Source organism: Gordionus sp. m RMFG-2023, chromosome 2 (genome assembly GCF_954871325.1).
Source record: "Gordionus sp. m RMFG-2023 chromosome 2, tfGorSpeb1-WG-v2, whole genome shotgun sequence".
In the NCBI taxonomy this organism is placed as follows: Eukaryota; Metazoa; Nematomorpha; class Gordioida; order Chordodea; family Parachordodidae; genus Gordionus; species Gordionus sp. m RMFG-2023.
In genome coordinates this window covers 47621212-47646879 of record NC_088776.1, presented here as the reverse complement: position 1 = coordinate 47646879, position 25668 = coordinate 47621212, and the positions used below count along the sequence as shown (strand labels likewise).

At 27.5% G+C, this 25668-nt stretch overlaps 1 protein-coding gene across 1 annotated transcript in view; it reads right to left on the bottom strand.

The window, feature by feature from the left end:
* Nucleotides 1–201: 201 nt before the first annotated feature.
* Nucleotides 202–25668, bottom strand: part of LOC135925278 (Ig-like and fibronectin type-III domain-containing protein 1) — a 41878-nt gene continuing 16411 nt past the window's right edge. Inside the window, exons 7-31 of the mRNA XM_065460513.1 lie at nucleotides 24286–24435; nucleotides 23758–24144; nucleotides 23117–23196; nucleotides 22720–22933; nucleotides 21912–22046; nucleotides 21272–21427; nucleotides 20753–20937; nucleotides 20242–20498; nucleotides 19522–19685; nucleotides 15528–15680; nucleotides 15147–15316; nucleotides 14672–14834; nucleotides 13940–14184; nucleotides 10732–10867; nucleotides 9876–9996; nucleotides 7480–7625; nucleotides 6974–7117; nucleotides 6364–6630; nucleotides 6033–6239; nucleotides 5685–5840; nucleotides 4276–4427; nucleotides 2785–2920; nucleotides 2445–2571; nucleotides 2010–2091; nucleotides 202–1842 (exon numbers count right to left, since the gene is read on the bottom strand). Coding sequence (XP_065316585.1) covers nucleotides 1342–1842; nucleotides 2010–2091; nucleotides 2445–2571; nucleotides 2785–2920; nucleotides 4276–4427; nucleotides 5685–5840; nucleotides 6033–6239; nucleotides 6364–6630; nucleotides 6974–7117; nucleotides 7480–7625; nucleotides 9876–9996; nucleotides 10732–10867; nucleotides 13940–14184; nucleotides 14672–14834; nucleotides 15147–15316; nucleotides 15528–15680; nucleotides 19522–19685; nucleotides 20242–20498; nucleotides 20753–20937; nucleotides 21272–21427; nucleotides 21912–22046; nucleotides 22720–22933; nucleotides 23117–23196; nucleotides 23758–24144; nucleotides 24286–24435 — 4634 coding nt within the window. The 3' untranslated portion in view covers nucleotides 202–1341. The remainder of the gene's footprint in view (nucleotides 1843–2009; nucleotides 2092–2444; nucleotides 2572–2784; nucleotides 2921–4275; nucleotides 4428–5684; nucleotides 5841–6032; nucleotides 6240–6363; nucleotides 6631–6973; nucleotides 7118–7479; nucleotides 7626–9875; nucleotides 9997–10731; nucleotides 10868–13939; nucleotides 14185–14671; nucleotides 14835–15146; nucleotides 15317–15527; nucleotides 15681–19521; nucleotides 19686–20241; nucleotides 20499–20752; nucleotides 20938–21271; nucleotides 21428–21911; nucleotides 22047–22719; nucleotides 22934–23116; nucleotides 23197–23757; nucleotides 24145–24285; nucleotides 24436–25668) is intronic.

Here is a 25668-nt window from a genome sequence, read left to right as displayed (position 1 = left end):
CCCAAAATATACTTTGAATCCCCAAAACGCTGCTTATTGACAGGAAAAAAAATTCTTCCAAATTTTTACAACTTTTATTGATATAAATAATTCTTCCATTATAATCTAATAAATTTATCAGGTTTAACACAGAGAATTAAAGTTTTATAGATATAATTTATATATTTCTTTTCTAATATTATAGTATGCATATCTAAATTATTAGTAATAGTTGTATTGTATATAATGAATGTAATTTTAATAACTCCAATACATTCAAAATATTCTGCGTTAAAAAATATTTGTATTGTGTTCATTAAAAAAAACTACATAAGTGAGTGCACCGATAAATATTCTACGAGTTAATTGATTTAATTAAAAATTTGTAAAATAGGTGAATTTTTTTTCATTAAAAAGGAAATACCATAAAAAATTGTATACTTAATATCAATGGGCGCATTATTATAATTTATAAAAGATTAGAGTTGAAGACTTTATGTAATGAAACACATATAAGTTTCTTTTAAAATAAAAAACTGTGATTTCTAGATTTTTTTAAAAATAAAATACTTCGTATTTAAATACAATAACGTTTTATATTATGGCGTTATAATGAGATTTACAAATTATCATTTTTCCTAAACTATAAGATGACCTTATTTTCAATAAAAAAAATATGAAACTGTTGTATATATTGGCCTATCTATTCGATGGAATCTAGGTGAACAATAAAAGAGTTTAAAAAATAAATAAATATTTTTAAATTTTTATACAAAGATAGTTTTAATATGATATACAAATAGAGAAAGATATAATTAAAATTATTTACAAATTGTACTTTCAAAAAATTTGGTGGAAGGGTGGGGGGGGATGGTTGTTAAATACAACAAATTTTTTAAATAAATAGGAATGATGACGTTTATAATAGGGATTATGGTATAAATTTGGAAAAAGTATTTAATTCTAACTAATTTAATTTATAACTTTCTAAAAAAGTAAACATGGGAAGGGAATAATGAAAAAATACCAAGATAAGACCGAATTTTCAGTGATGGTCGCAGCTGATGTTTACTCGTAAAATCATATCATTCGATTTGTTGTTTATATAAAACACCTACCCCCTCCGGTTTAATAAATATATCTAATGATTTATTTAGATTTCAGAACGCACAAAACTTCCAAAAAGTATAGAAATTCCCTGTAGTATTTATTATGAACCGAAATGACAGATGTTATTATGAAGAAAAATGTTTTGCCAGTTATATAAAGTATGAATATCACATTTAGGATATAATATTTAACGATTTTCGTGTTATCTAACTTTTAACACAAACATACAATTAAAAACTTATTTGTTTTTCTTTAAAGTATAATTCTTTCGTTTGAATGATCATCGCGATGATCGATAAGCTGCCTGTTGTTACCTTTGCCGCTCAATGGTGGCGGTTGAATAAGGATGACCTTGTTTTCATCTTCGATTCTAGAATTATTATTCATTTTGTTTTTATCCAAATTTGAGGCGTCCGTAGCAGTTTTAGGGCAATTAAAATCGATGTTATTATCAGAACCGTGATTGTCGTTACTTATCATGGTGTCATCACTTCCAGAAAGAGCGTGAAGCGAAGGGAGATGCCACCCGCTTATACCGTTAAACGAATCTTCCATATATTTGGCGTTCCTTTTGGAGTGTGAATTATTACCGCTACTATTTACCCCATTATTTTTATTATTAAGGTTCGGCGATAAATTAGGTTGGGTCGGGACGTTCAAAGATGTGTTCACATTATTGGGCATATAGTAAGAATTGGTATCGTCGCTCCTCAAGCTACCTATCCTTCCGAATCCGTTGGAATATATGGAAGGCTGTGTAATTAGTTATAATTTTTTTTATAGAATATATATATTTCTAATGTCGAATCGATTTATGGCAACCCTAACATGTGGACTAAAAATTTATAGGTAAGAAATAGCTATGACGAGTGATTGAAAATTAACCCTGACTAGTGTAAAAAGATATTCTTTTAACGTACGTTAATAACTTCCATTACATGTTCCTTGTCGTAACCTGGATTATCGAAGGAGACTGGTTGATTAAATGGGCTAAACTTTTTTCTGAATCATTCAGACAAAATGAATAAAAATATGAGTCAATTTTTTTCAAAATATAAAATCATTAACTTTTGATTATTATTATATGAAACTAATTCCTGGTAATTAACTTAACATTTTACTTTTGGGATCTTTTAATCTTTTTACATTTAAAAAATAATTCTACGTGATAAAATAAAGTCGCTCCCCTATAAAATTGACAGAAATGCAGTTAGAAGCCACAATAATAATAATCAAGAAATGTAAAAAATTAGCCCAATGTAATTTTTTTTATCCCTAATCTTTATTAATAAGATAAAAAGGGACTATTATAAATTTTTTAAAAAAATAATATAATTGATTCATTTTAAAAAAACTTGTAAAAAACGAAGAGCGCAAAACCAACAACGGATATGAATAGAATAAAGCCTATGAATGCAAGGGCAATGGTCGCCGGTTTTCCGTTGCGGTGATGCCTAATAACATCACTGTATATTTCAGCTTCTAAAAGTAAGTTTGTGATATCATAATTCAAAAAAATTAATATTTTAAAAGTTTATAATAAAACGCGTTTGATAAGAATAATATAATAGTTGCTGGTAAAATGGATATAATGAAAGGAAATATGACTATCATTATTTTTGTCAATATACATATAATAAAAATAATGATGGTTACACGCCCTTTTTTACCACTTAACTAAAAAAAAGACATAACCTGCGGAATGAGTTTGTAGCCTCAAGATAGGACTTTTATTAGAAGAGCCATGAGAATTACTAGCCTCTACTTGAAAGTAATATTCCGTGTTGTGATTTAAATCGCTAAATCTCATAACTGATGATCTTGTTCTATTCTAGAATATTAAAGGATAGTAAGTTTAATTTTTGTTTTCTTCTTCTAAAGTTAATTATTATGAATGAATTCAAATAAAAATGATATAATAGGGCTGTGCCGATATTAAATATCGGATCAAATCGGCACCGATATTTAGTGTTTTCCCAAAAATATCGGATCGGGTCAATACCTGTAAAAATCCGATTCCATCATTTTACTTTTCTTTCTTTTTGTTATTTTATGTTATATATATTTATTTTACATTATATTTTCTAAATAATTTTTTTTTACTAAATTTTATTTATTTTTTCTCTTCTCTTCTCTTCTCTTCTCTTCTCTTCTCTTCTCTTCTCTTCTCTTCTCTTCTCTTCTCTTCTCTTCTCCTCTCTATAGAAAGGAACACCCAAAGTTTTATTTATTTTAAATTTTTTTAAATAATAAAGCCAATTTTATTATTTATACTTTAAATAAAAGAATTTTTTCAAATATGGCATCTGAATTATGGAAATATTTTACAAAAGACAAGGATAATTTCGCAAAATGCGTTATCTGCGGAATTCTAATTTCATGGGGAGGAATAATAAAAATTCATTTAATACTACCAATATCCGTAAACATTTAAAGCGATTCCATCAAACAGCATTCGAAGAGCTAATACAAAAAGAACGAGAAATAGTAGAAAAAACAAATCAAATTTTTAAAATAAGATACCTGAAAAAATAAAACTAATATTTAGAAAAATTCTGATCCTAATAATATATTTTTTTATCTATTATAATATAATTTATTTTTAATTAGAAATAAAAAATGTTAAATTAAAGGCATAATTCGATTTTTTGCATAAAAAATATTAATTTCTTAATTACATTTAGTTCAAATGGGAGGGGGGGGGGTGAAAAATCAATATAAATATCGAATCGGGTTTGAAGCAATATCGGACTGGATCGGTGAAAAATATGTGGATCGGCACAGCCCTATTTAAAACCAACATAAAAAGAGAAGATTTTTCTTCTTCTTCCTAGTATTAATTATAGTAATCGATCCTAGAACATCATCAATAAAATCCAGGCAAGTTGCCCAAATAAAATTATTGATATTTCCTTCCCTATGGTGGAGGGAAATATATAATACTAATTTTCTTTTCTTATATTTTGTAATAGATAGATTAAAATAATTTTTATATTTAAAAATTAATTTTTTTATTTACCAAACAAATAAATTCAATGAATATACTTATTTATATGTTATACTAAAGTCATGCTCAATTTGTGTTAAACTATTGGTTTCCAGAAGCGAAATTAATGATCACACATTCAAATTTTTAAATAAATGAAGTAGAAATGTGAAACAAACAAAAAGGAAGGAATTATAAACTTGTTGCCATTTGATTTGATTTGAAGATCTGTGATAAACCATGTAGTATTGTACTTTACCGTGATTTTGTTGTGGAGCGTCCCATTTTAGTATTATCATATTATTGTGTATTACATCTCCTCTTACATTGGTTGGCATTGTAGGTATATTTACTTTATTTCAATTTATTTTATAGTTTAAAAATAATCATATTTTAAATTTTTTTTAAATTTTTTATTAACGTATAAATTTGAATTAATCTTTCAGAAAATTATATTAAACCATTAGAAACTAATTTAAAGATTTTTATTTTATAAAAAATGTTATCACATTCACTAAAAATTTTATAATAACATTAAATTGTATATCCTGAAATTTTTTTGAATGCAAGAGGTGTCGCTTTAAGCCTTCCCACAACTTATTATAGGCAAATTGTATAATATTTTTGTAAGTTTAGCCCTTATTCCCTATTGTAAATCCCAAATACCCAGTTTATAGAACTCTCAGAATTTCATCAAAATTAGGAATCGAAAACCATTTTTAAAAATTTTTGGAATCTGAACAGGAACCGTATTTCGTCCATGTTCCAAAACTCTGATTATAACGTTCATATTATGTTTCCCGTCTCCAAAAATTATTTATTTGGCCACAACTCAAAATTAGATCTCAGAGAGTATAAATTTATTCCAATCTGCCTTTCTTTTTTTTATTAACTCAAACTACTTTCTAACAAGTATTAATAAAATGTCTTATTGTTTATATATTAGAAACATATATTTTATGATGAGGTACAACTTAATATTTTAGGTTATTTCACTCATAATATTCATTGAAAATAATGGCTAATCAAAGTAATAAATTTTTTATTTTTTTTCTGCTAGTATTATATACATAGGTGATACATCATCACACCTATCATAGCCGTGTTTTCCACTAGTAAAATTTCTTTTAAAGTTACGAGCAATTTATTTTCTTGATCTTAAGTTATTTTTTATGAGTTATGTAATTTTTGACATCGACTCTAATTCACATAAATATCCTCTATAATAGAGAACCTGAAAAGGTTGGTGCCAAACTTTTCAAACGCAGATATATATTAATCGTATAGTATTTCGAGAGTGGTCATTCATAATTTGAAAGATGTAATTTTTGGGATGAGTAGCATGCAATTGAATTTAACTACGAACATTATTTTGCTTTTTAATTTGGTTGATGAATTGCAATATTAATTAATAAATGTCATTTTAATATTTTTGATTTACCCTTGCCTTGTAAATTTAAAACTATATTTTTTAATAAAAGAATAATAATTTTATCAATAGATTTTTTATTCGCCAAAAATCCACTATAATATTTAAATATAAAAAAATTGACCCTCCTTTGCAAAAATCCTGCGGGCGCCCCTAAAAAGTTGTATATATTTTTTAAACCAGATCCATTGTAATAGCAGTCGATAATAGCTTGAGAATAAGCCAAACAATCTTGCAAATGAGGGGTCACGAGAGGTGGCACAGTTCCTTCGCAAAATCTTCTACAATTCCAAGGAATATTTCTTTTTATACAACATTGAATGTGATTTCTGCCATCTTTTTTTTTAGATTTTTTTTAAAAATGAAATAATATTTCCATTTTTAAGAAGGTATGGTTTAAAGATTAAATGACCAAAATTCAGTCCCAAAAAATTAGTTCAAATTTAAAAAATCTAATTTGCGTTCCAGATCATAAACAAGTTACAAAGAATTGTGATTAAAAAAATATAATTAATAGTCATTTTCTACCAGCAGCGCAATGCACCAATTTAGGGAGTTCTGGCAAGCAAGAGAGTCTGTATGTGTTTCCATTGACATTGTTTGGATAGTTAGATTCTGTAAAGTTTTGATTATTTGGGTCCTTGTCATGGCTATTAAACAAAAAATCGTTTAAATCGACGTCGTAATAGCAAGCTGGCAGACATATGGGTTTAACATTAAGATTTTCACAGCACTCTATATTTTAAAAAGATTAAAACATAATTTTAAAATAAAAGTTTATATCAGTAAATGAAAATTTTAAAAAAAGAAATGCATTTATAAATTAATTTTTGAGAAACAAATTTATTTTCGAAATTACGCGTAACATTAGGCGAATAACGAGGTTGGGTCGACGAATTCCCGTTTATATCATTAGCATTTTCGTTGAATTCCGAAAAAGAACCAGATTTCCTGAGCACTCTTATGACATCTTTATCCATGCCTTGCGTGTTGTGAGCTTGACACCTATAAGAGCCCAAATCTTTGCCTTTAACGTTCTTGATAATCAGTGTCATAGTGTAAGTGTATTTATTGTTAGAAGTTGTATCTTGGTAAACCCAATATTTGTGATCTGAATGGGCATCTCCTTAAAAATATTGTTTTTTTTTTAAAATTTTTATAATTTGATTCGATTAATTCGTAGTTACTAGTTAAAGTACATATAGATAAATAAAGAATAAATCAGTTACATCGCTAGCTTCTAAAGACCTGCTAAAAAAACATTTTATTTAAGCATGAACAAATTAAATTTAGAAATTCCAAAGCTGAGCACACTTTTGTCCATCCATATGCTACTGAACTAAAAACATGAGGGGAAAATATTAATCCTCATGGTAAGTTATGGTTTCAGGAAAAAACAAAATTGATAAATAAATAATTAGAGGATTTAAATATCACAATTTTTAATAAATTTGCATATAAATCTAAACCTTGAGGTATGATTTCTCCATCCTTGTACCAAACAGCGCTCTTCTTGATGATAGGAGGATAAGCCTCGATTGTGCAATTCAACTTGAGGGTTGAATACATGTTCACGTATACGGGACTATTTTTGGCGATGACCACAGGATTGACTAAAAATAAATTTAGTAATTTTGTCAGTTTATATAATGTATAATCATAAAGCATCAAGAGCATCACCTTTGCCAGGGAATATCAATATGCATTGAATTTTTGCCATTTTTTTTATTGTCAATTAATTTATCCCTAATATATATTAAATTTTGTTTCCCGAATATATATTAAATCTTACTTATAAAGGGGGAGATCTTATTTTAAAAAATAAAATTTCTTTTACTCTTATATCAAACATTAAAAATAATAGTAGAGGTTTTGTAATGATTATTTTTATAGTCAACAAAACTTCTGATTTTTATAACAGTAGAAATATTTTAAAAAAAAACTTATCCTAAAAAAATATACATATATAATTTACATGCGATTTTTAAGTATACGAAATCTTTTCCATTGGGTAATATCCCGTTCCTAGCCACGCATTTATATTGGCCCATAGCGGATCGATGAATGTGATCCATGGTTAGGTTCTCACCATGCCATATCGGACTTTGAAAATTATCTTTCCTAATTAAATAAGATATTAATAATTTAATTTATTGTATTAAGAAAAGATAAACATCATTTAACTCAAAAATCATTATTAGAGGGATTACGCCTCGCAATAAAAAAATCATTTATTTCATATATTTTAAAATAATATATCTTCGAGTGAAATAAAAAAAATTATAATCAATTTTCGGGTAGGGTTTATTCGTGAAAGGAATTTGTTATTTTTGAGTTGGGTCGAATCTAGGTAAATACTTTAATTTTTACGGTCGGTTAAAAAAATTGGTCTTCTGCACGTCTCTAACGAAATAAACGTTTACCCGACCGTTGATATGATAATGTCTGAATATGTCTCAATTTAAAAAAAATAAATCATTTTTATAATTAAGCGTTTATCATCACCCGGTTACAAATCGTATATTTTATCAATCTTTACTAGGCGGGTTTTTGGACCAAAAGCTCGCCCACCCAATGTTTTAAAAAAATTTAACCCACCGGCCCAACACGCCCATAGTTTTAAAAAATATATACCCGCCCGCCCCGCCTATTTGTCTAAAATTCTTTACCCGCCCGCCCGCTCGTTAGTCTAAAATTTTTTACCCGCCCGCCCATTATTTATAAACAATTTTAACCCAAGTCCACTTATAAAATTTAACAATGGCCATTCTTTCAATTTTTTAAGCATCTAATAAATATTTAAGCATTACACCTCTACAAAATGTTTATAATTTAGGAAACTAATTAAAAAATATTCAATTTAAATTATGAACAATTTATTTGATCAAATAGAATATTTATGAAATATAAATATAAAATTGATATTATATGTAATCATAATGCAAAAATGATAATGAATCGACATTTTCTGGATTCAAACACGTTCTTCTTTGTTCTAAAAACCTTCCAGCAATGCTAAATCCTCGTTCAGAAGAAGCACTAATTGCAGGAATTGCCAATATTTTTCTTGCTAATCTTGATAGCTTTGGCAATCTCTTGTCGTTTCCACCAAAGTAGGATATCCGTCTGAAGTATAACCTCTTCCTCAAGTGAGACCCGGATGTCCCGTATGCAATATATGTAAAACACTTTTTTGAAGCGAGTACGAAGATTAATCTGCCATTCCAAAATAAAATATCGTGCTATTTTCGTAATCGTTTCATGCTATTCGGAATAGTAACAGAACAAAATACTATACAGTTTTATAAACCAAACCTCAAGTTAATATTAGAAACAGATGCATCTAACCAAGGATTTGGAGCTGTATTCATAAAAATATGATAATAACGAATTTCCAATAACTTACACCTCAAGAACCTTACAAGACGCTGAAAAGAATTATTCTACAATAGACAAAGAAGCAAAAGCAATAAGAAACGGCGTAGAAAAATCTCATAACTATTTGTATGGACTAAAATTTAAAATTTGAACAGACCACAAACCTTTAATAAAGATATACGGTAATAACAGAGATTTGAGCTCATTAACAAACCAAAGATTATTACGTTGGGCTTATAAATTATCTGCATATGATTATAATATAATGTACAAGAATGGCGCTAATAATATAATTGGAGATGCTTTATCGCGAAACCCAATAAAGAAAAATGTAGAATAACAAGTGAAAATAAAACAGTGAAATATATAAGAAATCTTACTTATGACACATTAACTCTATTAAGAAAAGAAATGGTACAAATATACAAAACCAAGCACCACAATTACAAGCTTTTAGAACAAGAATAAATGAAATAAAAATGATGACGGTATTTTATTTTGGAATGGCAGATTAATCATTCCGTACTCACTTCAAAAAAGAGTTTTGCATATATTGCATACGGGACATCCGGGTATTACAACAATGAAATCCATTACGAGACATTATATATGGTGGGAAAAATTAGATAAAGATGTCAAAAAACTAGTAAAGTGTTCTTCACTTAAAAAAACGATTGGTACAAAGAAATATTGTTATTGATCATTTAATTATTTATGATTTTTCTTTAGTTTGTTTTTGAACAAAAATTTTAAATTTCCTTAACCCGCCCACCCAACCGCCCATAGTTTCAAAATTTTTAACCCGCCCGCCTGCCCATTCTCAAATATTTTTTACCCGCCCACTAAGATGGGAGGGAGTGGGCGGGCAGGTCAAAACTCCGCCCAATGCAGACCTCTAATCTTTACACGTGAAAATTTTTCGATATACCCACTTATTATAAAAAAAATCATGAATATCTTAAAATGAAAACTTCAATATATATTTCGACTTACCAATGATACCAAGTAACTTGCGGTTTTGGATGACCAGCAGCCAAACAACTGAGCGTGACCGTGTTACCATCTTGAATAACGGAAGTTCTTGGGTAGATTACTATACCGGCCGTAGGAGAAGCTAAAAAAAATCATAATTGTAAAAAAAAAATAACATTTTTCTGAATTCCGTTATATAAAAAAATGAACCATGTTGTTTAAAATATGCCTCTAAAAAAGAAAACTACGTGACTAAAAAAAGAAGCTTATTTATTGTATAATATAATATATTTTTTTATAATATTAAACGAGAGACCTAGAGAGAGGTCAATATTTTAAGCTTGGCCAGGATTATATTTTTCAAGCCGGGCCCTTATTAAAAAGAATTATTCTTGGGTTGGGGGTCAAACCTGTCTGGGTTTTTTATTTTAAAAAGCCCGGCCACTCGTATCGGACTGGATCAGGTTGACTAAATACGACATATACATAAATTAAGATCTAGTATCACCACTTTAATAAACCAATTACATCCTTTTTTCAAAATTAACCCGAATGGTAGAGCTGGGAAAGATACTCAAAAAATAAAAAATGACATTTTTTTCTACCAATTTTTATTAAAATTAGAATTAATTCTTTAAAAATATAATTCAATTAAGAAGAACCCAAAAATAGAAAACAATAAAAATTAAAGTCATGGATAATATTGAATAATTGTTGATTATTTGGTCCCAGATCTAGATGAAAGTTTTGTAAAACTTTTAAAAAATCGGTCCGACCCAGGTTTTTAAATTTGGTCTTTTCAAACTTTCACCATTGAAAATTGTATAAAATGGAACGACTTAAGAAATGGAATCAGGTGAAGATTTAAAGTTTATACATTCTTGTGATGTTCTAACGATTACGATCTCGGAGCGCAAGCTTTCTGTGAATTTGTTGTCCGAAGTTACGAATATTTTGTATTTGGTGTTCGTATTCAAGTTGGTTAAATTGTAGAAAGGTTCCGATACGTTGACCTAACATTTGTTATAAGGAGAATATAATATAATAATTAGAATTGTTATGTTATTATATACCTCGTCCTAAGCTCACTAATTAGCTACGAATTTTTAGCCGAATTTCTGAATTAATGTTATTTAGGCAAATTTAACTGATTTTAATGAAACATCTTTGAACAGGCAAAGTTTATAACATAAGTTCCTAAATTCATAGCTAATTGTGTATTACAACAAAATCATAAAAAATTGGAATAGGAAATTTGGCTCCTGGAACCCCCCTCCACCCCCAAATGTTTTTGAGGAATATTCAAATTCTTTATAAAATATTGATATTAATAAGTGGAGATCCTGGGAACAAAGCAAATTATGTAAAACAATCTTATTGGCATCATTGGTCAAAGGCTGAATACCCTAAGCTAAACAGAAATAAGTTTCAAAAATAATCAGAGCATTGACATGGCATGAGAACTTTTAAATCTATGCAGTATCCATTAATTTCTGATCATTTGCAGTTTGCGGATAATTAAAATTACATTTAACTTATTATATTCATCATATTTAAGGTGATTGGAGAAATTGTGGACAAGAAAATTCTATACATTTTTCATCTCAGATAATGAATAGTCTTCTTATCGAAGACAGAATTATATATTTTTTGGAACAGTCTAATCCTTAAAATTTATATCCGAAACTATATCTTAGTAATAGGGTAAATTATTTTTTAAAAAACTTTCAAGATTCGTACAAAGCGAAGGTCATTAATAGTGCGCACAAATTGAAAGTTTAAACGCAGCGTTTCAAAACGCAAGTTTAAATATGGCACATTTCCGTTTTGCATTTTAAATTATATATTAAAAAACAAAATATCTTGAACTTTTTGAAACGTTTTTAAATTTTAAAGTGATAGAATGGATACAACATCTTCTAAAAAGTAAGAATAATTATATTAAATGATACAATAATTTTTTAGCCCATGGAATGATGATAATAAAAAGATTGCTGAAAAATTGAACCAGCCGAGATAACAGCGATATATATATAGGCAAAAGATTAAAAATCAGTTAAATAAGGAGAAACTAGGGAGGTCATCGGGTTCAAAAGGTGGTAAGCATGAATAAATATAGGAAATATATAAATTTTATGAAACGGACTGTTGCTGATAAACCAACATCTGGCAATTTAGATGTTGTCACCCTCAAATACGATAATAAAACCTAAAATGCCAAATGATATTAACTGGTTAATAAATGTATAGGAAAGTCGTCTGGGATGCAGTAAAACTTATTTATATCTATAATTTATTTATATTTTATTTAGACATTTTATGGAGAGCCTTGTAGAGGATGAAGAAACCTTAAGTTTAGACAATCAACTATTATTTAAAATTGAGGTTTTAAAATTTCTACATCAAATAAAGACAAATGGTAGTTTACAACACCTATCAATGAATCTGCGTTAGATATATTTAATAGCATTATTTTGTTTTTATATTTACAAGTGATATTTTTAAATTGACATTTTTGTATTATTTTACACGATATATTTTTATAATTAGTAAAATTTTTATATAATATTATTTAGTGTTCAAATTTAGATTAATTAAGTATATTTATATACCTTATTCCAATAATAAATTCAATACTGAGACTATTTAATCCTTTATTTTTACATAATTAACTTTATTAAGATTTTCTATCCTTTATTTTAACACAATTAACTTTAATACCTAGGCTTTTCTATCCTTTAATTTTACACAATTAAATTTAATAAACAAAGGATACTTCAATTAAATTTTTCTTAACATCCAAATAACTTATTTCTACCATGTAATAACATAATTGTGTATAATGAACAAATTAAAAATATAAAAGATTAATCGAAAATCTATGTTTCTAATCATAAATTTGTGAGTCCAGTCAAAATAGAGAACGATAATATTTTATCTTAACAAAAAAAATGTAATCGGTTTATTAAAAAGAGGTTTATAGATATATCTCAATTCATTGCACGTTGTTTCCGTTAAAATATCCACCGAATGAAATGTATTTAAGAATATGTTATCAAGACGAAAACAAATAGCCGATGTTTGTGACAATCAGCTTTCCAATAGTGTGGGATCATCCAACCGGGGAGGGGGCTCATTCACAAGATAATGCTAAATCGGAGTGAAACTAGGGATAATAGTTCATATGTATGCTGATAAATTACCATGAAAAGAAGAGATATAATAAAACACAAAATATTTGAAAATAAACTGTGAGGAATTCAGAGATAAGATTCAACCTATAGAATTTTCCGAGCCATTAATTTTAATCAGAGATCTGCGGGTCAGTTCATCATTTGACGCAGTTAGGAGCATGCAGCAAAATGGTAAAATTTTAAATGTCTGGGCCGAACATTAAAAAGATAGTTCAAGATTCATTTATAGCTTTTATTTTGAATTTCCTTAATTATTTACAAAATGCAGTCAAGATCAAATATTGGCCAAAATAATTCCTTTTTTTTAAAAAAAAATATTTGGACCTGGTTTGAAAATAGAATTTTATTAAATCCCGTCATGTATTAAATTTTTATGCAGGTCTCAGATTTTAATATAATTTTAAAGATATATTGTAATATACAATATGTAAATATAGCTCTTTGTGAGTTAGTGTTTTTTCAGAGACACATCAATTTTTTTAGAAAACATAAGCATCTTTTAATGCTAACTTGATAGAAAAAGAGATAGATATACAGGTTGTATTATAATGTGCACAAAAAAGAATGTTTTTTGTCATGGTGATTTAATTGTTCTTAAAAGGAAATAATTTTAAAAAAACTGGAGAAAGAATGGGAATTTCCAGCGATCAAAATTGAATTTAATAAAAGTGTCTTAATTTTTATAAAAAAATGAAATATATTTTGTAGAGTTGGATACCTATATACTCCCAAAAAATAATATATCTAGTTATCGATAATAACAATTTTTTCCCCAACCTGGAAAAATGCCGAAAAAATTAATCAATTATAGTTTTCTTATGCTAACTGAATAACCTATCGCTTAAGCATAAAAAAATGCGTCAAACAAAAAAAAAATAATATAATATAAACCGAATGAAATGACGGCGGATTATTTTCCTCGTTTATTTCTTGTTCGTTTCCATAATTATTGCTATCATGTATCTCGGAATAATAAATTCTGTAAATCCAATCGGGTTTTACACTGAGCGGATTTATGTCAAACTTGGTTTTAACTTTCCAAGCTAATGATATGTAGTTCAGACCGACCCTAAGCACTTCTATCTCATAAGGTCTCGGAGGTGTGGAGATGGGTGAAAAGTATTTGTTGGGGTTACCTAATGTGATAATTATAAGGATATAACTAATAAAGTTTTTAATGACATCCCTTATAATTAAATTTAAACATAAAGACACCTTTTTTTCTATCATCCTTGTATAAACGTTTAAAAACCTTCGACCAAAGGATTTCAATTAAATGCAAACATATTTGTAACTCTAATTCAATGTGTTATGCTATTATTTAATTAAAAATAGCTAATATGATCATAATAACGGTTTAAGAAAATCAAAAAAAAATTTATAGCTCAATGAAACATAAAAAAACGAACAAAATAAAGTCAAGTTGAAGTTCTTGATAACTTCCGTACTACTTAAAAAATAAATACATTTTTACAAATGGCGGTACTCAAATTAAATAAGTAGGAAAATTATGAGGTAATTATAAAAATTTCGAATTTAATCCTTGAAAGATTTTTTACAAAATATTTAGCATTTTAATTAAACTTGATCAAAATTTTTTGTTCTTTGAAAAGAAATACTGACTAGGATTAAAAGATGGAGGTTCCGGGTGTTCAGGTAACGTCTTGCCAATGATAACATAGGATGGCAAGCTACTGCCATGTATGTTGATGGCTACCACGAATAGGCGATAAGTTGTGTTTGGAAGTAAATCTTTCAATTCTATATTTGTTTCGTTAACTATCACCTTTGGGTTTCATTTTTTTTGTTGCAATGATTAAATGTCAAATAAATACTGAAAAATAATTTGGTAGGTGGTTTAGACTCTGCAAAATTTAATAATAAATTTATTTGACTAGCCATATAATATAGTATAATCCTAATCCTAGCCAATCTTATATTAAGTTTAGGTAAAATTATGTAATATTTAAACTTTATTTAAAAAAAAAAATATTTAATATTTAAGGTTATGAAATTGAATTTCAATTTTATGAACAACTTGATATTTATCTTATTTTTTTAAAAAGTTGCAAAATGTATGATTTAATCAAAAAAATACTATGATAGGTGCTCTAAAAGGCTTGACGTTAGGTAGATAAACGACTTTGTAAGATAAAGCGCTTGCATTATCGAAGATGTAATTCATGTCTGGTGGGTTCCAAGAAAATTTAAGACTATTTTTCGTTCTGTCAGCTAAAATTAATTGAGTTGGGGGTGTGGGAAGTTTTCCTTTTTACAATAATTTTTTTTTTTAAAATATGAAGTATAATAAATAATTTTTTAAAAAAAATTATCTAAAAAATTAATATTAGGGTATAAAATTAAATTATCATTTAATTTAAAAATAATAATTATTTTATTATAAAGATATTTATAATAATATATAACATTTGCAACGATAAAATTTCCAAAAATAAATATATTCAATTCATTTATTAACTTATTCCTTCCTCAAAGCATTCCAATATGCTACTAGCGTCCTTTAAACAGGGTAAATAATTGATAGCTTTATCCGGAACGCGCGAACTACAAAATAAGCTGCAAGAGTTGCCTATTCCTCGTGATTTACAACATGGCGTATGATCTCTGAAATCTGCGAAAAAGTATATTTAACCATAAGTTGTATATTTGTGTTCTGGTCGAGAGAATGGGACTTCTCTTGACACAATGGATTAGAAAAATTCGAAATTGATAAACATAGCGGAATGTAGAGATCTGCAACTAGTGATCTGCATCGGGCCTAATTTTTCAAGCCCGGCCCAAGCCGAAATTTTTTAAATATAGAAATTAATTCTTATAATTACTCAAAATAAACGATATATGTTATATAGCGTCTACTTTCTACAAATAAAATCATAATATTTTTATTTTACATAAAAAATAGATATATTTTAAAAAAATTTAAGGCCCGAAACGGCCTGGGTTTTCTTAAAAGATATTAGGCTTTGGGCCGAGTTCGGGCTTGGCCTATTTTTGCAGATCTCTTCTGCAACCTGGCCTAAGTCGACCATTTAAAAAAAATCGCATAAGTTGCTGGTTAGAATTTTACAAAAAGTTATGTCCAGTCCGGCTCGTTAAAATATTACGAAAAGTTCGCCCCGGAATGTTACATTTTTTAAATAATTTTTCCAGCCATTACAATTTTAATTCTTCCCGGTCCGGCCAGCGAACCGGGGCAGATTTTTATTGGAATAGTCATTAAAATTGATATATATTTGTTCATTTTGGAGACAATTATTTTTTTTATTATCCATTAGTTTATTTAAAAGTTTTTATGTTAAGTCATTATAATTTAGCAAAATTAATATTTATTATATTTTGCTTATTTCATGTTTATCTGCACTATAAATTTGAATCATTTAATTATTATATTTATTTTCGGGATTGTTAATATTATTAATAGCCGTTTATTAATTCTAAAATGACAAGTAAAAAGGAGACAAAAAAGGTAAAAACGAACCAATTAAAATCTACTTAACGGCATTAAAAAAAAAATACTTGATTATTTTATTTTTGTTTGAATAATATTATTTTGTGTTAATAAACCAATAATAAATATTATTTGTCTCGAACTTGTGTTAAATATTAAAAAGGGGAATTAAAAAAATTCAAGAAATTTAAACCACAGAGCAATCATACGTTTTATTGTGTAAATTAATATAGAATTCGCTATTATTTAAAATAAATTTTGATTTAATTATGATGTTTATTAACGTTTCCTTTATTCCAACCTTTATCATAAACGATTTCCAATATTATTTTTATTTTTAAAATATTTATTGGTTCTTTAGGATTCTCAAATTTATAAATGGAAAAACAAACAAAATACCAGTTTATACAATAAATATTATCACTTGAAGAAATCGCTTTAAATTATAATATCAAAAAATAACATACACACAGCAAAAAGTTGTAGATTAGTCGCTTGATTCTCAAGTTACATCAAGTGAGTAGACCTGTCCGCCGAATCAACAGCGATTTTTTAAATTTTTTTATCGGCGTTTGGCAGCGCGGCAATAAATTAGCGGCGACCACGGATTTATTTAAAAAATTTTAAATGAATTTATTTTATAAAATCAATGTAATACATTTTTTTCCATAATTTATTTTGGCACTCTTAGTTCTAACATTGTTATTTTAATTTAAATTCATTTTTTAAATCATTCTATCTCATTTTTATTTAAATTTATGTATTTTCTCATTCTTAGAAATATAAAGGAATTGCATTTTTACTCAGGTCAGAGTCATATAAACAACACATTTTAGTAATATTCTATTGATTTTTATTAAACAAATTATAATATAAATTTGGAATGCAAGCAAAATATAAAATAAGAAACATAATAAATTAGAAATCAGATTTAGTAAAATTATAATTGTCATGAATAAATTGTATTTTATCAAGATTCGTGGGACATAAAAAAATCCTTCTTGAATTGAGTATTAATCCAGCGATAGAAAAAATTCTTCACCTGGGTGTACTGGTTGCAGGTATACCAAGAACTTTCCAAACTAAATTAGCATGCCTAGGAAGTTGTAGGCGTTTTTTTCCAAAAATTTAGTGCATCCTCTTCTGGTATACTATGTTGGTTGAGCAAAAATGGCATTTCTGCTCTATATTACGAATGTTGTTATGATCGTGCTTGAAAGAAAATGTTTACGAGTTATTTTATTCATGAACTGAATGTTTGCCCATTATCTTCAACAATCTTGTGCATTTCTATCATACTCTAAAAGTTTTAAATGACAAATTAAAAATTGCAAAATGTCGTAGAATTCGAATTTATATTATTCCGAAACAATTTTAATATTTTGAAATCTCGGATCAAGTAGTATCGCTAATATCTAATATTTAAAATATATTTTATTAATAAAAATAAAATAAATTATTTGAAGTTCAGGAAATCTATGTTTCAAGCTTTTTTTGCATATTATCTTTAATGAGCAATCAGATTTATTGATTTGCATATGTGTTTCTATTTTACTGCGAAATAATTATCTTAAATTTATTGTTGATCCCTTTTGAGAGGAAAGAAATTCCACCGACTATCTGAATGGATTTTATAATGTGTAAATTTCATCAATATATACATTCGTTATTAAAAAAAATTAAGGAATGTTTTCCTACTTTATTAAGAAAATGGATACTTTTTGGCATAATTAATATGCTGTACCAACGGGTAGGGCAATTTAATATTTAAGCTTTTCGTATTAATTAGATCCGCTGGTGTAATGCAATTTATATTATCAGCCTCACCAGAGATATCAAAATGTTCATCAAGGTATGGATCAGAATCATCAATTTACAAAATATGGCCTATCTCATAATTGATTGAGGCAGTTACGATGCTCATCTTCAATTTCACATTCCAAATCAGCTACGATATGAGGGCTGAAATGATTTCTCTAATTTTTTTAATCAGAATATTAATTCTGGCAAATTTCCATTAATTATGTAGTCCATGCCCTAAGTATAAATGAGGCTCATAATACCCCAATCTGACGCTTCTTTTGATGTTAGCACCAGCATCAGTTATCATCTGTATTATTTGGTTTTTTAAATACAATTGTTCTTCTATACTATCGATCTTAGATAATATGGTTTCACTAGTATACTTTTGCGTCACGTTTCAAGTTGCCACGGTAAAATATTTTAAATCAAAATTTTTATTTAAATTATAAAGACAAAACGTGATATAATTTAGATGCTTAAAATGATCTGTCTATAAATCAAAAGTGATAGAACAGAATTTTGATCCAGAATAATCAGATTTAAAACATGCGCCTTTATAGATGAATACACATCATCTAGTGCACCCTGACAAATGGTTTCCCTATCAGGCAATTCTGACGAGAAATTAAATATCATATTTATATTTTATAAGACAATTTATTTTTTAATAATTTTATTTAAATTTCAAACTTTTAGAAAATCAGTTATTACTTTATTGTTTATAGAATCAAATGGCATTAAATCTAAGCATCAAATCAAAATAATTTTGCCCTATTCGATTTTAAATTTATTTTACAATTAAAAAGATATTTTAAAAAAATCAAAATAATTATAGCTGAAATGAAAAAAATTTTTGAATTAATTTAATAAATCATTTATATATAAGTTTATACATTAAAAAGTTATACTGCTGGTAATAAACAAATTAGGGTGGTTTAAAACGAGTAAGTCTATAAAAAAAATTTAATATGTGTATTAATTTTTGTGTAATTTAGAAATATGATATATGAATGAATGTAAATGAATACACTATTTTATTATATGCCTGGTTAGCATTAAAAGAATCAATTTGAATTCATATAAAGAGGTGATGAGTACCTCCATCCCTCCTAAAATATTTTAACGTCAATTTGATTTTACATCAAACATGGAGTTCTTTAATAATTAAATATATATATTACGATTTAGCAGACTATAATACCTGCTAAACATGTGAGTATCGTTTGAAAATGAGTAAAGCAAGAAGAGGTAAGGTTAATTAGTTCGATCGAATTAAGATCAGTGTCGTATCGGCAAAGAGGCAGACATTTAAAATCGATACCGCTTATGGAACAGCAATTTTGGGATTTTAGATTTAAATCCAGGCTTTTTTTTAAAAAAAATGATAAGAAAATAAAATAAATGGCATAGTTTTATAATTAACATAGAGAATAATTAATAGCACTTTGATTTCTGGACCTAAGGATATTTAGATAAACAAAAAATAACATATTACAAAATTTGAACTTTGATAGTAATTAAATTAAGATAAAGGAAAAAATTGTTTTTAGGTTACAATGCACAATTTAACCAATAAAATGAGTCTAAAAGAAATTGACGTAATTATTAAATCATTAACTCTGAAATCCCATGTGTATAAGATTTATTGTAATACTTACTTAATTTTCATTGTCAATTTTATTTGATAAGATAATCGAATCAAGCATAATTAAAGAAATAAATTTCCAGGCGTTTTATTGTTGCCAATTAAAAAGCAGTGTCAAGTCAAACTGCCCGACTCATTTAGAGAGTTTGATCATATGAATCAACCTCGAATTGACTAGAATAATGGAAATATTAATCGAGTTAAATCGAAGTGGATTTTTACAACACATGTTATTATAGTAATACGAAGTCAATATTGAGAATATACCATTGTTACCTACTATTCTCGTTTCCGTCACCTTGATCCATGTTAACAATAGAGCTATAACTATCGTTGTAACTCAGACCATTCTGGTCATTGCTACCGAAAGAAATAGTACCTATAACTTCTTGTAAAGTAAGCACTTTTAAGGAATTCGAAGGCAATGAGGACCCGTTAAGTGCTTGAGCCACTACGAAAACCTCGTACCAAGTATCGGCAATTAAATCGTTTATGGTGAAAGGGGGAGAAGTGGTTTTGCTTATGTTCGCGATCTAGCTTATTTGTTTATAACATTATGTCCAATTAATTCCGTTGCAATAAAAAATATTATTTTTATTCATTGTCAAATTATAAATCTATCATTTTAAAAATAATATTTTTAACTAAGTTCTTTAAGTGTGAACTAAAAAAAAGTAATACATTACCATTACCCTATAAAAGAGTGACGCTTTATTCGTGATTTTCAAAATATCTAATATCAACAAACAAGTTAATTTAATAATAATCTATAATAATTATATATAACCATTTTAAAATAAGTATAATCTTTGATATCCCCATCTCTCTTATTCTCTTCCGATATAGCTCTATAGTAAATTGCGTAAGATTGAATTAAATCAGGATTTTTAATCGAGGGAACCCAATCGAGAGTTATAATGTATGTGCCTTTGTAAAGAACTTTTATATCCATTGGGGGACTAGGTAGGATTTCTGGAATCAATGTTTTGTTGAAATATATAAAATTATTAAGATTGATTATTACTTTTAGTATGTAATGGAATATATTTTCCTTGATGAAAGCACTAATGTTATTACATAAAATAAAAAGTTGAATCATAATTCTATGAGTTTCAGAACATGGAATTAATTTAGACACAAATAAAGTAAGGCACATAAAAATCTGTCAATCAAATTAAATTTTAAGTCAAAGGAAATTTGGAAAAGAATAAAACTCCCTAAATTATAAAAGAAATATGAATAGCGAAATTGCAAATACAGACTATATAAAACTATATTTATTAAAAATTTCATTAGAATGTGTTACCATATCCCTGCCTTATACAAGTGAGTATAGGGTTGATTTCGACTATACATCTAGCTTGACCAACGTTGGTAATTAAATCGTTAGTTCCGTCGCAAAAACTGAAACAAGACTTTGAAACTCTATTACGGATACAACAATCAGTGTGATTTCTTCCGTCTTTTAAGATTTATTTTGAAAATAATAAATAAGTATAATTTTAATTAAAAATAACCAATAGACATATTTTCGGTCAAAATGTCCTGGTGCAATAAATAAAATGATCATAGGTTTAAAAAAGACATTTGTGTTAGACTAAAACTCTCCAAACATTTAAAACCAAGAACATTTCCTGTTCAAAACATAGCCAACTATCATTATATAAAAATTATGGTATAAGGATCAAAATAAAGAGAAAGGGGATGAGGATGAGGAAATCATGAAACTTAAAAAATTAATTAATGAGAGTGGTCAATATAGAGAACGGTTCTGCAATAAGAAAATATGTAGAACCTCAATCAAAATAGTTGATTGATATAGCCAGTAAGAAAGAAAGAACGGTAGTCGAAATGGAAGATTTTAACGAATTGATTGGCGTATCAAAAAAAGGAATATAGAATAGTTTTTAAGCATTTTTTTTATTTGGAAAATTGACTAAATTTACCTATGATACATCTCATGGATGCATCGAAATGAGTAGCACAATTATATAAGGCAGTCGTAAAATTAGCGGCTAAATTGTGAATTTGACATAAAGCAGGAATACATTCATCTGGGATTTGACTGGTCTTGCAACATCCTAACAAAAAAATTTAAATATAATTTAAAAAAAGGAAGACATAATTTATTTTAAAAAAGAGAAATTACATGTACAGTTTTTAAAAATAGAATGTGCAGTTTAATCTAGGTGTATATTCAAATTAAAAATTGCGCAATTAATTAATTCGACTGTAAAACTAATTATCTAAAACTGCACATTTTGATTATCCCTCTGAGGAATTTAAATAACATAATATTAAAAAAAATGAATGGTTTTACCTTTATGAAAATATATTTTTAAAAAAAATCACCTTTAATAAATATAAATATTCAAATTATAACCAACAATATTTTATAATGAGGATATCAAATAATAAAAAATCTTATTCAACTATTTTAATCTTAATAAAATTACAAATGTCGACGATCAGTATTTAATAAATTAATAACGCATCAGTTATAAAAGATAAAATTAATTAAGATTTTACAAGGGAACTTTTTTTCTTCAAAATGTCTTTTGAAATATTTAAACTGACCTGTCTAATTATTTCTGCCATATTTTGAATTTCAAAATTAAATTTCCGATTACAGCGACTATAATTTTAATATTTTACTTGTTGTGAAGGATATCAGTTTTGTAAAGCGTTTTTTTAATTTTAATATGAACCAATTTGCTCCCAATGTTCAAACAACGAAAAATCAAAATATATTACTTATTATAGAATCCAGAGACGTGGTAACATTTGATTCTGAATATTTGTCATTACTAGTTTCATTGGCGATGTCAGCGCTTTTAGTAAATATCTCAACCAATTCGGAAGGTAAACTTGACCCATGAGAACCAATTGATTGGATGTATATTTCGTAAGATGATGAAGGAGCCAGGTTATGCAAGACATGCTTTAAATGGTAGCTAGGAACTATAACCTAAAAAGGATTCATTTTTTTTCAGTGTATGAATTAAAAATTAAATTATATATTTGCGCCACGTTGAATTATTAAAAAAAAAAAATAGTGCTTATTGATATTTTAAAATTATAATAATCTAATTTTCGCGAAAATTTTTTCATTCACAATCTTTTAAAATTTTGAATTATTTCGATTTATTACGGATGATTCGTTCCTAATGAGCAATATCATACGGGGTAAAGGCTCGGATGATTCCAGCGATGGATCTAATAATATGGTATCTGTGATAAGTAAATATATAATATATTAGAGTTGGAGTGTTGTTAAAAAACCCGATTTGGGTCGATTATTAAAAACGGCCCGATTGAGATTTTAGCAAAAATAATATTATGTAAGCTTGGAAATTTTGCTCATAGATGGCAGAGGTTTGAACTTCTATTAGCTAAATCTCGAGGCTTACGTAATATTATTTTGGCTAATATCTTAATCAGGCCATTTTTAAAAATCAAAAATTATACTAAGATATTGACAAATTATTTCTGTATGTACATAAATTGTTTCCAAAAATACAATGTAATAGGGAATTAAATAAATAAGGGCGTTGATTCACGAAAGAAATAACGTGATTAGCTAATGCCCATGAGCAATGAGTAAATTCTTTGAATAACCAATGTCATATGATATATATTTATATTGTTTGTGGTCAAAGCTATGGAATTCCAAAATAAAATACACAAACTTGGTCACGACAAATCATGATATCCCCCCCCCTCCCTCCCATATATAAAGTCTAGTTTTTTTTTAAATTTTATCCAAAATCAATGATAGTTATAAATTCGAACCGGAATCATGGGCTACATCCACAATGCGAGGATGATTCGCCAAAGTCTCATTTTCTCCTAACGATAAAGTCTCGTTGATATTTCCTTCCTTGATCTCCTTATCTTCGTACATGGGATTATCCTCGTCGTAATTTTCGTATTCGCTCTTTTTGGTATTATTGGCACCGCTGTTAAAACTATTTATGTTATAGTTATTGGAGTGGCTTAAACTTTGCCTGTAAACCGAGGTTTGTGGCGAATCGGGAGAAGGTAGATTGATCCGGGAATACGTAATTCTGTAAGAATTGACTAATATGGGATTAGAAGTGGGTGGCAGCCACCGGATTTCTAGAGCCGTTGAATTGAGTGGAAGGGCAATGGGGTACAACGGAGGACCAGGTAGAAGATCTAAAATAAAAAGTAATTTTGTTTGAATTTTGTTCAATACTCTAAAAAGTAATGCTAGATAATGTGTTTAAATGATTTTTTTTCCCTAGGTAAAACTTTAATAACAAATCCAGCCACAAAAAAAAATAATAAAATTTTTACAATTTCCTTCCTCGATGCATTGAAATATATCGGGCAACTGTGCCGCGCACACCTTCGCTAATTCTAAATCAGAAGAGGTGTGAGTGCATAAATCGATGCAATTATCGTCTATCAGTCTTCTCTTGCAACAATCCCTATGATCTTTTCCGTCTTACATTTCCAAAGGGGAAAAATAAAATATTATACATATATCGTTTGTAAACAATTGGTGCAAACGTATCCAAAAGGGTTATTATACATAGGTATATTAGGTTAATATTTATGAATTATTAAAATTCCAATATAAATTTTAAAAAAATATTTTTTCGTTTTATTGCCTTAAACTCTCTATTGTATGAAGTATACTTATACTATAAATTTAGAAAAAGAATAATTATCTTTCTCTATATAGTTATGTAAAACTAATAAGATATTTTTTATTCTCGACCATTTCTGCTATGATAATTTTAATTAATACCATGCATTAGGGCTAAAATAAAATTTCATCATAAATAATTAATTTATGATAAAATTGGTAAAATAACAAGCTTCCACAGATTTTCTCGTTCTTAGTCGCTTTATTTGCGCTTTTGCTATATGAATATAGAACTTCAGCGATTAAAATCTTAAATTCGAAAGATTAAGCTGTTCTTTTAATGGTAAATGGTGACCTGGAATCTCTACGGTGCAAAAGCCGGTCGTCCATTAATACCATATCAAAAATATGGAAAATCAATCTATGACACAATTTCCTAGATTTTATGATCTTAAAAGTGAAATAAGTGAGTCATTAGGTCAACTCTACATATTGATTGATTTTATACTTCAAACACAGAAAGATGTCTAACATCTTGCTTTCTTTCTTTCTGTCACTTTAGACTTCACAAAGTTTATGAAATAGTATTTTCTTTCAGCATTGAATCTTAACGTTCCTCCTGGAAAATTATTGAAGTTCTTTATTTCAATGAATTTCTATTGAAAATACATACCTTACTTTATATATGTCTATTTATCATAAATTTCGAAAGTTTATATTTTAAAAAAAGGCCTAAAATGCATGAATTCTAACATGATAAATTTTCAATATTATTATTTGACAAAAATAAAATATATCCTTAGGCCTCGTTTATATTAAGGGAAATACTGTGATGTTTCTCAAAAAATGCATAATTTACAAAATACACAAAATTCAATTATACAGGTATGCTAATCGTTTTTTTACTAAAAACGAGGTCTAAGCAAATTTTATAAAAAGTTTTACTATACTAATGATGCAATTTGTTTTATGCGTCAGCTGGATTTTCAACAGCTAACCCAATATTTTAACTAAAAAATATTTTGCAAGCTTGGAGATTTGCTCATAGATGGCGGGAAGGTTTGAACATATATTAAAGAAATCTTGAG